General features: G+C 35.3%; 1 protein-coding gene across 1 annotated transcript; it reads left to right on the top strand.

Moving 5' to 3' along the window:
• Positions 1 to 510: 510 nt before the first annotated feature.
• TMEM184C (transmembrane protein 184C) lies at positions 511 to 15,012 on the top strand. The gene is made up of 10 exons (XM_026668774.2): positions 511 to 1,043; positions 3,409 to 3,539; positions 3,640 to 3,676; positions 4,124 to 4,329; positions 7,699 to 7,773; positions 10,071 to 10,164; positions 10,754 to 10,866; positions 12,097 to 12,196; positions 13,281 to 13,452; positions 13,570 to 15,012. The coding sequence occupies exons 1-10, from the start codon at positions 927 to 929 to the stop codon at positions 13,836 to 13,838; spliced, it is 1,314 nt and encodes a 437-aa protein (XP_026524559.1). The 5' UTR covers positions 511 to 926; the 3' UTR covers positions 13,839 to 15,012.
• Positions 15,013 to 16,030: the final 1,018 nt, after the last annotated feature.

Genomic DNA, 16,030 nt, shown 5'->3' with positions numbered 1-16,030 from the left:
ACAATACACTGTATTCAAAATGTTTATTTATTTATTTATTTGTTTATTTATTTATAAATAAATAAATAAATAAATTGGAGAAAAGTAAATCCCTCACCTTTAAAACAATGCCACATCTTAAACAACATTCATTCATTGAGGACTGATTAAAGTGTGAAGATACATAGGATTCCTCAAAGTGTGAAGATACATAGGATTGTATCAATCCCAAAGGAAAGCACTGTTATTATAATAAGAGAAAGCAGTTAAAGCTCTTGCATTACCGGTCCAAACAGCAAGAACTATTGTTATAGGTGGAAATCAACTTTCAGGAAAGTCCTCATTAGCCCCAATTCTATTACCATCCACAAACCACGTTGAGAAGTCTAAGGCAGCGCTCTCCAACCTTGGCCACTTTAAGACTTGTGGACTTCAACACCCAGAATTCCTCAGCCAGCAAAGCTGGCTGAGGAATTCTGGGTGTTGAAGTCCACAAGTCTTAAAGTGGCTAAGGTTGGAGAGCCCTGGTCTAAGGACCACCAACGGAGACCACGTGACCCGCGCCTCATCCAATGCCATCCTGGCTGAGGTCTGGAGGAAGGTTGTTTATTCGAACGAGCCGGAAGTGCTGCTGTCTTCTTTGGCGCTGATCGGGGCGCGGGGCGGGAGAAACCCCGCGCTAGTTTCCGCGGGGAGGGGAAGGGCGGCCTGCTTTTTTTCGCGCGGGGGCAGCTGCGGGGGGGGGGGCCCAGAGGCGAGCGGTGGATGGCGGCGGAAGGGCAGGGCTGGCGGTGGCAGCCTGCGGCGGCGATGCAGCTGCGTGGCGGCCCTCCTGGCCAGTTCTCCTTCACCTGGCGCCCGGTCTCGACAGCCCCGAGGTGGCGTTGAGGGCAAGCAGCGCTTCCCGCTGGGGCTGAGCAAGCGTCGACTAACCGTCCCCATCCATCATGCCCTGCACCTGCGGGAACTGGCGGCGCTGGATCCGGCCGCTGGTGGCCACGGTTTACCTGGTGGGGTTGCTGGTGGCCGTGCCGCTCTGCGTCTGGGAGCTGCAGAAACTGGAGGTGGGTGGGAAGAAAGCGCCAGGCCGGGGGGGGGGGGGCGAAGGGGCGCGCTGCTTCCCCTTCACACCCACTTCTGCTCTTCCCCTGCGAGGGGAGCAACGACGGCCTTGCCTGCCTTCCCTATTGCCTCTGCAACGGCTGGTCTGCCGGGACTTGGACGGGGAGGGAAGCTTCCTCCTCTCCGCCGCACCGCACCGCCCCCCCTCACCCACACCCCCAACCCAGTAGCTTTCCGGAGTGCGCAATACGGTATTGACGGAGCTGTCCCCACCTGGCGTCTTCCAGGCTTGAGGGGAGCCTAATAACGCCCCGCCGGGAATTAACGACCGCCCTATTCGAGCCCTCAGAAGGGATGGGGTCTGGGAGGCAGTTTCCTCGCCGGGAGGGCGGGGGAAGGATGTTTTAAATACTGACTGTTGGGAACTCGTTTGGGGATATTTACCTGCCTGAGAAGTGGGGAAAAGGCGTCTAGTTATTGTCCTGTTCACAGGGGCATTAAAAGAATCCTAAAAAATTTGGCAAGCTCGAATTAAGTACACATCCACTCTGACAGATCTGGCCACTTTAAAACATGTGGACTTCAACTCCCAGAATTCCCCAGCCAGTCAGGCTGGCTGGGGAATTCTGGGAGTTGAAGTCCACAAGACTTTAAAGTGGCTAACTTTGGAGATCCTCACCCTAACCCTTGAAACGTTCAGGAGCCAAATTTGTTTATGGTTAACCAGACCTGGGCAGCAAAAATCCTGATGGCATAAGATAGCATCAAAGTGTCTTGGCTATGCTTTAGTCATTATCTTGATATTTATGGTTTAGAAAGCTGGAAGCTGCTCATTTCTTAGTAACTGTGACGCTGCTGTTCAGTAATAGATCAAACATGGTGATGTTTAATTCTGGCTGGAAAGACTTTTATCTAAAACTTAAACCTTAATTAAAGTAGACTAGTTTTGCGATGAGGCTGAAATGCCTTGAGTGCTTGGCAAAAGTTACATTTCTCATTATCAAGACTTGGGAAACTGTAAGGCGTAAGCCATCCATTTGGTGCCTGAAATTGCCAAAATGCATGTGTGCATATGCCATATCCCTCCTTCACCCCTCTCTCTCACTCTCACTCACACTGTTTTATACAGACAGCTCTGGAGGTTGCAAAAGGATACTGATTTTGTATCAAGCCAGTTTTGTTGAAAACAATGTTCTAAAAATGGGACAATTCTTGACATACTTCCTTTGTGTTTCATATATTGTTCACATTTTATCTTGATAGGTTAGAACATCTGACCACAAGCTTGCATCTCTTGCCATTAGCCATGGTAGTTAGTCTCATAAGAATTAATATTTTTTTTGCATAACCATATATTGCCACAACTTTAGGCACTACCCAATAATTATCTTTCGCAGATGAAAAATATTTATGTATATGAAAGACAACTTTCCCTGCAGCTATTCATCATTGCTTATTTAGGTTGAGTAGCAGTTGATTTATTAATAAAATCAAAACATGTTTTTCTGCACCCACACACATTAATAAACCGCCTAATCCACCACACATTTCTGTATTTTCCGCTTTGGGTTTATTCCTATTTATGCTATGGGAAACAAATATCTGGAAATACATTTCATATCTATGGATGGCTTATAACTTTCAGAGTTAGTGTTGATACAAAACACTTGACTACCATCCTGGACTTGAAGTAATTAATTTATTCATATTCTAGATATTTTCTTAAATGTTCTTTTAATGCTCCTTTGCTTTTTATAGATCATAAAGTTGTGCATGAAGAAGCTTGTTAAAGTATTTCTGCTTTATGTACTTGGAGTTGTTCATATAATATATGGATTTCTTCAGTGTAAAATGAAAACCAGAGAACACTTAAAAACATTTATTACAATGTTCCATCTTCTAGCTATATCATATTCCATATTTGCTTGCATCATACCTTTTCTTTTTTAAGCTTTACTGGCAATCGGAGGCAATATGTATTGTGCATACTATATAATGTATGCTGTATATAGTAGGGCTACTAGATGATGTATTGCTAGAAATATTAATGTAGAAGCAGAGAAATGTGCTATGCTGTGAATTACATTGTGGATGACTTACATCTTAATGGAAAATAGTTATTGTATATATTTGGATGTAATTGTAAATATTGCAGTTTTTATATTTATGTATATTTAAATCTCTATTTTAATCACAATTTGCAAAGAAGACATTTGTAATGCATATTTTGTCTATTAAAAACAGACTATTTCAGAGAGTTGTACTGATAAGATTACAGACTGCTTTATCAATGTAGGTCCAGCATTTTTAATCTATCAGTGCTCCTATGCTGTCCTTTTAATGCATGTGTATGTCTGTTTTTTAAAGGTTGGGGTTCATACTAAAGCATGGTTTATTGCCGGTATCTTTTTACTGATGACAATACCAATATCTCTTTGGGGGATATTACAACATTTAGTTCATTATACTCAACCAGAATTACAGAAACCAATAATAAGGTAAGTTTCTGTAAGTGTGATAGCTGATTATGCTTTCATAGCAATCCAGACACTTTAAATTAAAGTCTCATAACATACAAACATGTTTTTATTGTTACAGAATTCTATGGATGGTGCCAATTTACAGTTTAGACAGTGTAAGTGCTTTTCTTTTTTTGTCTTGTCAGGTTGAACTGTTATTTTCTGTAATAACAGCAGTTGTGATATTTTGTGATAATTCTAAAATTTTACAAAAAATTTACTTTTTGTAAAAATGTAATAGACATGTGAATATAGTCAATTATTTGAACGCCATCTGAAGAAAAGTGAAGGAAACGTGAACAAAAAATTGTGCATAGATGAATTGCTTCTAAGTACAGAATATTAGGAGAACACAAGTTATACAATTGAATAAATGTCCATATCTCAGGATAATGAACTTGACTTTTTGTTGCTTATGTTTTGATAGTATATTTGAAAAATAATTTTAGAGGCTTTTTTATTAAATGTTTGCAGTATTGAGATATATTATGTTTAGGACGGACTTTCAATGTAAAATTATTTTGAGTAATATTGTTTCATTGCTTATTCTTTTTTCTTATTAGTGGATAGCACTGAAATATCCCAACATTGCAATCTATGTGGATACTTGTAGAGAATGCTATGAAGCATATGTGATCTATAACTTCATGGTATTTCTTTCAAATTATCTTACCAACCGGTATCCAAATTTGGTGTTAATCATAGAAGCCAAAGATCAACAGCGACATCTGCCACCACTGTGTTGCTGTCCGCCATGGGCTATGGGAGAGTAAGTGCATCATATATTTTTTCTGTTGTTTTCAGATTTTGTACTAGAAATTGCCTCTAATACTAATATATTAAAATATTTCCCTTCTTTTGAGTTGTTGAGAAACCAGATTTCAAGAAAACATTTAAGTAACATACTTTATTGTTCTAAATAATTTAGACTGATATTGATTTTTCAATAATTCATATTCTATTTGTTTTTTCCCAGGACTACTGTAGTAACAGAAATCTTTAAAGACTTTTAGTACAATGTACTTCCATTGATCTTGCTATTATAGAATTAAGTATTGTTTCAAGATGCTATATTACTTATAACTGCTTACGCAGAAGTTTCTGTCCATTTATGTCAAAAGACTAGGGCAATTGTCTTCTAATTTTGTACAGTAAAGCAAGAGTGAAAAAGCAATATACCCTTGCAATGACAGTTTAACTTGCCTTGAGAAGGAAGGGAATAAGCAGAATTTTCTCCCTGAGTTTGCTGTTTAAATATTTTGATGCCATAGCAAACCATTTTCCAAGGAAATTGTGTTTTTAATTAAATATGAAATAACAGATGAAACGTGTAGACAATAGCAATTGAAATAGTCTTGTTGTAATTTATTCTTATTAGCCTTGCCAATAAAATTTAGCAACATCTAAAATTCCTGAACACTATCCATACTGGAATTTGATTTGAATTATTGTGAGTCAATGATATTTTTAAAATAAACACTTAAAAATTGCTAATATGCATATTGGCTATTTGTAAGACCTCTGGAACAATCCTAATACTCCAACTTTCCATCTTAGGAAACCATTGGCTAAATGCCTTGAAGAATTACATTAAAATGATACTAATTTAACAAAAGATCATTTTCATATTTAGTAGATACCCCTGAACATTGGCTTCATGGGTGAAAGGACAATTACTCCTATGATATTGCCTAATATCACTTTACAGAAATCATTGTGCTTTAAGATATGATTGCACTTCTTAATCATAAAAAGCTTGGAATTTACTACAGTACTATATCAAGAATTATGTATATATTGTGTATAAGCAGGAGCAAAATAGAATACTCTTTACTATTGGAAAGTCAGTGCAGCCACAGATTTACAGTCTAGATTGCTGTTTTCTTTATTCTACGTGGCCAAGGTTTAATGATGTACTTTAGGAAGTGGTTTTCTACATGTAGTTTTATTGTTTTATTTTTTCCTTTTGATTTTTCCTTGTGTCTCCCCCCCCCCCCCTCTCCCCAAGTTTCTCCCAGTTTCTAAAATATTCTGAAGACAAATTGTGTTTTTGAATTGAGTGTATCATTGTGTAACTGCCTTCTATGGTAAAAATTTTTTTGAAGTGTCTGGAAATTATTTTACATTCTGGGATTTTTTTTCTGCTAGCTTATTTCTGATCTGTCCCCAACTCAGTTCTTCCTGTTTCATACTAGCTGAATAAAAATATACTATCTTGCATTAAGTTAGTTTTCTAAATAAATCTCTATGTTGGGTTCCTATTTTTAATAGACTCTACTGTAGTCTTCTACTTTGTTAATTAAGAATAGCTTTCAAATTTTAACAAAACATGCAATTCTAATGGAAGCTATAATTTACATGCTAATACCAGTGTACAATTGAAGGTAAGAAGAAGAGATTAACCATGACAGTGGTTTATAACAATGGTTTATATACTGTACATCTGCTTGTGGATTAGTTTATGTAGAACCGTATTGTAGTTTGCTGAAATAATTGCCAGGTGAAATAGTTTTGGAACAGATCTGGAACTTACCTTGGCAACATATGCCATTCCTTTATTACAGGGGTGTCAAACTCAATTTCATTGAGGGCTGCATCAGTGTTGTGTTTGACCTTGGGGGGGGGGGGGGTGGCCAGGGTAAGCATGGCCAGCTTGACATCACTCACGTTGGGTGCACCTGTGGTGGCCTGTGTGGTGTTGGGGGAGTCCATTGTCTCCAGTTCTGTTTTTGTCTGAGACGGCCTTCTGCAGTCCTCTGCCAGTGAAAACAGCACCATTTTTGCTGGCAGAGGCAATGTGGGCCAGTCCTTCACCGTTTCCAGGGCGGCACCATGGGCCAGATCTAAGCACCCCGTGGGCTGGATTTGGCCCATGGGCCTTGAGTTTGACACCCCTGCTTTATAATATCAGCTGTGGAGCCATCACTACGGTTACAATCAGTCATTAATCATCATGTACATAACTGTTCACAATCTTTATCCTCATCAAAATTACTTATATGCTTATTAATATAGTCTCTACAGATACATCTGTCGATATATTCATTATATTATAGCAGGATGCTGACATTTTCCAAGCTAATTGTATTATTTTTTTCCTGCTTGTACTGGTAGCTAGTGTCCATGGTCTTATATTTTAAAGCCTAATATTACTTTTTTATTCTACTATGGCTAGTGAAACATTAGCACAAACTCATTGTCTTACATGGCATTCACCAATAATTAATTTCTATGCTAGAATATTACAGATTGTCTTTTTGTTAACATGAACTGTCATTATCTTATTGTGTGAATTAAGATAGTATCACTCAAAATAGTTAGAGTAGGAAGAGTTCTAAATATATTCTAAATGTTTTATGAAAAGAAAAATTATTTTAAATGCTCACTATTTTAGGGAGAAAATGCTGTCTATATATTGATGAAGATGGACTGTCTACTGATGTATCATCCTTTTATATTGTGGGCCTGAAAGAAGGCAAAAAACATACTTGAAAAAATATTAGAATAGACAGGACATCTGTAACTAGTTAACAAAGTGCTTGCTGGTAATTAGAATAATGGCTAATTATTAGGACAGTTTTTCATTACTTCATATAAACGGCTGAGAGCATACTTGGGCTTTTGTAAGATAACATGTTTATGAGATGGGAAAATGTTCTTAACTGATTATTATGTTAGTGATTGGATCTTGTTAACTTGAATGGAGCTAAACATGAATAAACATTCAGCAAAGAATGCTAACATTATTTTAAGTACAGTCCAATTTTAAAAATAATGTATAATTTTGATGTTGCTATCTGTTTTGATATTTTTATTATTTTTTATTCTTATTGTATTGATCTCTAGTTTAGTGGTTCTCAATGTGTGTGGTCCACGGAGCCCTGGGGGCTGCAGGGTCACTTGAGGGGGGGAGGCGCGAAGGTTTGAAGAAATTCTATTTTAAATCTTGAGTTAATAAGTCTGTGGCTACAAAAGATAAAGGGGGTCCATGGTGAAGAAAAGATTGACAGACCCTAGTCTAGTCCTTGCCTTCCAATCCTACAGGTAGTTGCCATATTCTAAATTCTAATTGTTGCTTACAATGTAATGTTGCTTATATTGCTTAACTTCTTAAATTCTTTCTGTGCTTTTTCTGTAGGGTGTTGTTGTTTAGGTGTAAGCTTGGTGTTTTACAATACACAGTCGTCAGACCTTTCACTACTATTACTGCTTTGTAAGTATAAAATAATACAAGAAAAGTTTTGGTTTTAGAATTTAGTGTTCTCTCCTGCTATACTTATAACTTAGATCTTAGAATCTTAAAACTAAGAATTGTTAATGTAATGCACAGCTATGCAGATCAAATAGATAAGATTCCATCTAATATTAAAACTTACAGTTGCCAAAATTTATGAGATTTTGTGAATGACGTGAATGAGATTGGTGAAATAGCATAAAGGTTTGACTATTTTGGGGTCTACCTTGTATCAGTCCAGGATTATACTCTATTTTTCGGAGACACACCTTAGTTTTGGGGGAGGAAAATAAGGGGGGAAAATTTCTGCCTCTACCTACCAGCATCCATTGGTATTCATCTGGCTAGCATCCTGTCAGTGCGTGAGAGAGTTGAGGGCTGTTTGGAAAGTGAAATAGTATTTGCTGTTTGAGCAAGGAGACAGCAAGGAGCCTGGGTGTGGCTTAACTCAACTGTTCTGTACTAAAGCTGTATGCTGCTCTGAAACTAAACCCCCTGCTTGTGTTTTGCTTGTATTTACTACCATGTTGGAAAACCTGCTTTTGGTACTGTATATTTACTTCATGTGTTATATATTATATACAAAGAGAATTTATTGAATCCTGCTGAATCAGTTATTTTTGTGTGTTTTCTGGATGTGATTGCTGATGCAAACTCTGACACATCCTTGCAGCAAATAGTGAACAGCCAGGTCAGCTTCAGCACATTATTGCAGCCTGATTCAGCAGGAGCAGCTGATTGGCGGGTGTATCGGCCTCTTGAAATATCCCCAATCAGCTGTTCCAGGCTGCAGGGATTACCACAGACCATCACAGCTTCCATGCCTCACGTTTTTGGCCTCATGGGTGGGGCTACATTCAGTGTATAAGATGCACCCAAATTTTCACCCTCTTTTAAGGGGGTGTGTGCGTCTTATAGTCTGAAAAATACAGTAATTTTCTAGATTTGTTCATTCCCAATTCAGGAATGAGCAATAAAAGAACAGAACCCCTATCTTGTGATGCTAATATAAAAAACATGACCATAGAAAAACATTCTATCTGAAATCCCTTTTTAAAAAAAATTAAGAAAATAGTTGGGGATCCAGTCACTTATTTTACTCTTCCCTAGTAGCAAGCTTCCCAAAATTTCTATAGATAAAACTCTATATCGTCAAGTTCAGCGAAAGATATTTTACAAGTTTTCTCTACCACGTTAAAGGGCAAGTTACCAGTGTTCTGATGCTAAGTGGAATACGTTGATCATTGGCTGAAGGATGAGTGAGGGAAGACATTCTAATTTTTGAATGGTTATTGTGTTGGCTGACTTGGTGGGGAGTGTAACTTAGGTCCATTTTTACTTAAAAACATTTTTGAGAACTGGTTTGGTATAGTGGTTAAGATATTGGGCTAAAAACCAGAAGACCATGAATCTTAGGAGGAAAAATAACAATAAAAATGTACAATAAAGTTGGTTGCATAAGTGTGTATACCCTTAAGCTAATATTTTGTTGAAGCACCTTTTGATTTTATTACAGCATTAGGTCTTTTTTGCGGTAGGAGCCTATCAGCATATTTTGCCTTGTGAATCTTTTCCCACTTTTTCATGCCAAAAGTACTTCAAATCTATCAAATTATGACGGCATTCCTATATGAGCCCTCTTTAGGTCCCCCAGAGTTTTTATCTGGCTGGGTCATTCCAAAACTTTGATCTTCCAGTGAAGCCATTCTTTTATTGATTTGGAGGCATGCTTTGGGTCATTGTGTTGAAAGGATAAATTCCTCTTCACCTCCAGTATTTTAGCAAAGACATAAAGGTTTTGTGCCAAAATTGACTGATAATTGGAACTGCTCATAATTCCTTTGATCTTAACCACAGTCCCAATTCCACTGAAGAAAAGCAGCCCCAAAGCATAATGCTGCCATGACTATGCTTCACTGTAAGCATGGTCTACTTTTGAGTGGTGGTGTTTTTGCATCAAAAATAACTTTTGGAATTAGACTTTTTAATTTCCACTATATTTGCTTTGAGATTTAGGAACAGTTGTCAATAAATGCCAGCAAATTACTTCAATGATTTATATGATTTATATAGATGTTTTCTAATATTTCTTTTAACTATTAAATTGAGCTTGTTGAATTATAATAAATAGTTCTGGTCATTGGAACTCTATATCTTGTCCACTCTCATTTATTTAGAATTTATTTATCATAAATGGTAATGAGTCTCCAAGACTAGCTCTATTGCAGCTGTACTTCATGAGTTTCTCTACAATAATTTGTACTCAATACTTTCAGAATCTGTGAATTGATTGGTGTTTATGATGAAGGAAATTTTAGCTTCAAAAATGCCTGGACGTACCTGGTATTTATCAACAATATATCCCAGCTTGTAAGTAATGAAACTGATACTATATTTACAGTAAGATTAAATAATGATTTTGCCTTTTATTTTAAATTCAGATTCTTGATAAGAAAATTACCTGAAAAATGCAAAAAAGTCTTATGTATTTTCTTAACAGTTAAATCTAGAAAAAGATCTATGATGCCATATTTAATTTCATGGTATTAAATGTTGGTGGAATTGTGAGAGATTTATTAAAGGAGATCAACAGCAATAATATTTTATCATTTTTAGTTATATTACATTGTTGTGTGTAGAATAGCATTTAGTCATCTTTATTCCGCTTGAACATTTCATACAGCATATATATTTATAGAAGAATTAGATTAGTTTATCTAGAATGAATGTTATGATACATGTTTGAAGTTCTCTGTTGAAAAAGAAATATAAAGTTTTAAAATAATATTTCAAGCAAGAATAAGGTAGCGGTCCTTCTCTTGATATGCCACAGTATATAGATACAATATGTTGTCCTCATAAATCCTGAAATGTTATGATATAAAGAATAAAACAGTCCAAATGTTGAAATAAGCATTGTTATAATAAGCAGATAAGCATTGTTACCCCTCTGTTTTAGTTTGCCATGTATTGCCTTGTGTTATTTTATAAAGTACTGCGGGAAGAACTGAACCCAATCAGACCTGTAGGAAAATTTCTCTGTGTGAAGATGGTGGTTTTTGTTTCCTTCTGGTAAGTGAAATAAGTTAAAATCTTTAACCAAACAAGAATTTTTTTGTAAAGTCTATTATATAAATTAAACTATAAGTAGATACCTAACTTATTGGCGGTACAGCTAGGGTCAAAAATACTAATAATACCACTCCATTTTTTTTTGTCAAAGAATGCCAATTTATTGTGAGATAAACTGAAACTGACATAAGTAAATACCATTTATTTATGTCAGCTTCATATTATCTCACAGTACATTTCAGTTTCAACTTATATAATTTAAATTTGTAGTTCTTTGAGAAAATGTGGAGCAGTATAACACTTTATAATACATCTGTAAGTAGTTTTTCTCCACAATTTTGCTTAGAAATGTGTTTGTATTGGAATTATTTTAAAAGACAAAAAATTCAGTGTGAAGATTTTGATTTCATGCTGAAATTATGTTAATATGCAAGCTCCACAGTTTTTGAGCAATGTGTAATTAAGCTTAATACATTTAAAAAAAAATATTTTGGTCAATGCACATTCTCTATATCTATTTGGACCAAATGATTACAAATCCTAGTTCTTTTTTTTCACTGCTGGTTTATGATTATAGTCTTTCAAACTTTATTATATGTATTCATATTTTCATTTGAAAATATATGTACTGTGTCATGCCCTAATTTATTTATATAGGCCATATAATTGTACAAGCAGTATACCGTGATCGGGCAAGTTTCTGGGGAGGGAAATAAGGGGAAAAAATTGTGCCTCAGCCTACCAGCATCCATTGATATTCATCGGGCTAGTGTCCTGTCAGTGTGTGAGAGAGTTCAGGGCTGTTTGGAAAGTGAAACAATATTTGCTGTGTGAGCAAGGAGACAGCAAGGAGCCTGGCCTGGCTTAGCTCAACTGTTCTGTAGTAAAGCTGCTTGATGCTGTGAAAGTAAAACTGAAAGTGAAACCCCTCTCCCCTGCTTGTGTTTTGTATTTGGAAGTTTTCTTTTCAGGTGGGGAGGGGGAGGGAGTAGAACTCCTTAGCATCAGAGTGTGTTAATAATATATGAAATGCTAATGCTCTGATGGTCATGTCAAAAAACCCTTTCTTAGTGAGCACCTAGAAGCCAAGAGGAACATACATGCCAAATTTCAAGTTTGTGGGCTTTACAGTTCTGGAAATTTTGTGATGATGCACGAGTAGTATTTCGCTTTTATATATATAGATATGTGATAAACAAATGATATGATAACTTCATCTTTTTAAAACAGGCAAGCTGCACTTATTGCAATATTGGTGAAAGTTGGTGTTATCTCTGAAAAGCACACATGGGAATGGCAGAGTGTTGAAGCTGTAGCAACTGGTCTGCAGGTAAGTTAAAACAGCTTTTTAATGATCAATTTTTGTTCACTTATGCTGCATAAGCTCTCCTACATAACAGCTTGGCACAAGGATGTAAATTTCTTGAAATTTACAGTTATGGTCTGCTATTTCATTGATAAGGTGCTTATTAGGTGCATCTTTATGATATAAATATTTTCAATTCTTCAATTCTTTTTAATAGCAATATATTCAATCCTTTTATTTATCCCAATAAAGTAGAAGTTTCTAAATTTTCTTGGTTCATGGCAGTTACTATTTTTTTTCAGTTTCCTTAGATAAATCTGATCTTTTTTGAGCTGGTATGGTGCCCAGTATTGCTATGTATCCCTCAAAAATTTTAAAATATGCCTCAGCATTCCTGTGAGTTTACAGCAGTATCCCAAGATGCTTTAATAATGACAAACCTGGTCATGTAATGTTTCCTATTGGTCAGTAGTTAATATAACATCTGCAGCTGATTGATATTAGTGTATGGGAAAGACAATTTTATAAGTATATGAGTCATAAACCATGCAGCTTTTATGGATTAATGTGGACATCTTAAACTCGGCCTGGCAGATGATACAGTATTATTTGTTTCCATGCATATATTAATTCAACAGTCAGACTAGTTGTATTCTGCAATGAATGAAACTTCTGGTCTATGTTCAAGATAATCCCATGTACAGATTGTAGCATCACAATTTGCAGTATTTATTGGGTGTTACATTATTGCCCATGGGATGGCATATCCAAAATCAAGAACTGATGGCTTCTCAGCTCTGAGAGTAGGAACAGGTTTATAGCTCTAAAGGGAGAACTGGACATTGGATTCTCCACTTCCTGAGTTCTTTATGAGGTTAGAATTTTGGTTAGAAAGTCCCTTAAGAAATAATAGTGTCAGGATTATGGTTGATCATGACCTCATACCATTGCTAGTCCTTAAAAGTTTTTTCAACTGATTATAATTGTGAAAAGCGTGCCAGTCTAAAAATATTTTACATTATAATGGTCATTAAAATAGAAATTCCTACAATTTGAAGTTGCTTAATTATGGAGTGAATAGGAATACAATTATTTTTTCTTTTCTTAGGATTTTATCATCTGTGTTGAAATGTTCTTTGCTGCAATTGCTCATCATTACAGTTTTACCTACAAGCCTTATGTGCAAGAAGCTGAAGAAGGATCATGCTTTGATTCATTTCTTGCAATGTGGGATATTTCAGACCTTAGAGCAGATGTAACAGAACAAGTTCGCAATGTTGGTAAGCAAGAAATGAAAATATATCTTTAGCAAATAAATGTTAAATATAACTACTTTAGCTGTTCAGTTAATATTTTAAATTTAATTAATGGCAGTGTTTAATATTTCTTGTCTTTAGGAAGGACAGTATTTGGTCAGCCAAGGAAAATGTTTTTTGGTGAGGATCAGGAACAAAATGAACATACAAGTTTGTTGTCAACATCCAGCCAAGACCCAATTTCTGCTGCTGCTTCAGTACCATCATCACCTGTGGGTCACTACCAAGGATTTGGACATACTACGACTCCAACAATGCCTTCTGACCCTATAGCTGCTAATTTGTGTAATTCTGTAGAAGAGAACGAAGATTTTTCTGTTCAACCAAATAAGCGTATAGATAAAATTTAAAACTCTGCTCAAATATCGTAGGGGCCTTTCTTAGACATTACTTACTATCTGCTACTCTTATATTTTCTCCAGTAGTTAATTATTGAAGAAATACTAAAATAAGACAGGTGGTTGGGCTTTACTTTTACATTCTCAACTAAAGTGAAAGAAATACGCATTTGTTATTTGATGAACCATGCATAAGGAACATAGTTTTTGTGCTATAATATAGTACATAAATATTGAATTAAAGTAAAAACAAAATAATATGGAACACATATATGATTGAAAACAACTCATTGGCATAGAATTCTTACAGTAAATGAGAATACATGTTGAGATTTGAGATGGGGAGGGGTTTTAAATAGGATTCAAATTCTGATTTTTCTCACCCCCTACTAGTTAACTTAAATATACAAGAATCTTTACAGAGTTAATATTTAAAGAATTTACTAGACTAGTGTCTTGAAATTGTTCTTTTTTAAAAAGGCGTGATCAGCGTATTAATAAAGTAAAGCTAATTTGTTTGGGTTGGCCTTGTAGATTGAATAATTTAACATAGTGTTTTCAAGCTTAGCAACTTTAAGATTGTTGACTTCTACTCTCATAATTCAGCTGGGGAATTATGGGAATTGAAGTCCATACTTAAAAGTTTCCAAGCTTGAAAAACATTGATCTAAAATCTTTATTAAGATTGTATTAAGTGTATGTTATACACTACTGAATGAGTTTAAAAACATTCTAATTAGCACTATCAAGTGGAAGATATTTGTCTAGACAGAAACAAATAATTATACAGTTGTAAAATACATGGATGTAATAAATCAGTATGGCTTTAAGTTTTCTCACAATCTTTTTTTAATCATGTTTATACATGTTTTGCATGCTTGCTATGTTACACATAAAAATTTGCACCAAGAATTGTATTTTTGAAATAGCACTTTCAAGAGTTCAATGTTTTAATGTTCAAACATGAGGTTTTCCTTAATTGATCTTGAAATAGGTACAGTGAACTCATGCTACAAGTATTTTGCAGTACTACAGTAGTATGTTTGTAATTACTTAGCCTTGTTTACTGGACTACATATTTTGTTTAACCTCATTGTGTCCTTAAGTGAAATTGATTAAAGAGGCAAAAAGTGTGTACTTATTGTCTCACACTGTATATAAGTAAATAAACTTTTATTTAAATTTTGTGTTGCATTCTTCTATCATTGAGCAAAATAATCCTTTCTAGCTCTGTCCATTAATAGAAAAACCTTGTTCTTGGCTCTAATGAAGGATCTGACTCTCCTTGATACCAGGCTATAAAAGAATCCAATAAATTATTCTTAATAGGATCTTATATGACTTTACTTATATTACTCTGCTGCCACTTTATAATCTAATATTGATATGTAAGAAATTAGTAAAAATGCATGCCTTTGCTCTTAATTTTCAATCCATTTGTTCTGCTGCAATATGGAGATATTTTATAGGCTATTTTTAGGTAATGTTTCTTAGTATCCTTTTTTTCTCCTTGCATTCTACTGTATATTCTGATTTTTTATTTTGTTCCCCCCTTGCATTTCTTTTTCCTTTCAGGCTGGTTCCTGGTAATTTTGGTTTCTGCTCTGTACTGTTCATTGCATCATTTCAGCTAACTTGTCAGTAAATTCCTAAACAGATACACTTGCTACTGTGTAAGTGAAAACACAACTATTCCCCTTACCCTTTATGCTTTTTAGATAAGAAAAGGAAGATCTTGCTCTCTATCCAGCTGATCTGATCTTTTATGCATAAACAGAACTTATAAAATATACCCTCTTTTTAAATGTCCATAATTTTAAAAAGCTATTGAGGACTTAAGAAATATTTACTGCATTTTTTTTCAGCTGCTCTTGTGAGTTGAAAACTAACAGTTTTTAAAGTAACTTGAGTTCTGGTGGCTGTTATTTTGAATACATCTGCAGATGGTGCTGGCATGTAGATCCTTTTTAAAAAAATAGGAAATAGTTTTAATGGGAATTGACAAAAATATGCTAATAAAAGAAATGACTATTGGATGGGGTACAAAATAATTATATACTCTGCTCTTTACTTTGTATTCTGTATTACAAAATAGCTTTGAACAAAACATTCTTTTTTTCCCTATTGGGAACAAATTATTACAAACATTTACTGATTCTCTAAAAATGAAGACTTATAAATACACTAGAACCATTTTAACATTA

Source organism: Notechis scutatus, chromosome 4 (genome assembly GCF_049901735.1).
Source record: "Notechis scutatus isolate UNSWTSFEM ecotype Mainland chromosome 4, rNotScu1.2, whole genome shotgun sequence".
Lineage (NCBI taxonomy): Eukaryota > Metazoa > Chordata > Lepidosauria > Squamata > Elapidae > Notechis > Notechis scutatus.
The sequence above is the reverse complement of the archived record's forward strand: the minus strand, read 5'-3'. Positions and strand labels throughout refer to the sequence as shown.

Coding starts and splice junctions, on each gene's coding strand:
- TMEM184C (XM_026668774.2), top strand. CDS start 927: ATGCCCTGCACCTGCGGGAACTGGCGGCGCTGGATCCGGCCGCTGGTG. Junction 1,044..3,408: donor GGGAGCTGCAGAAACTGGAG/GTGGGTGGGAAG, acceptor TGTTTTTTAAAG/GTTGGGGTTCATACTAAAGC. Junction 10,165..10,753: donor TCAACAATATATCCCAGCTT/GTAAGTAATGAA, acceptor CCTCTGTTTTAG/TTTGCCATGTATTGCCTTGT.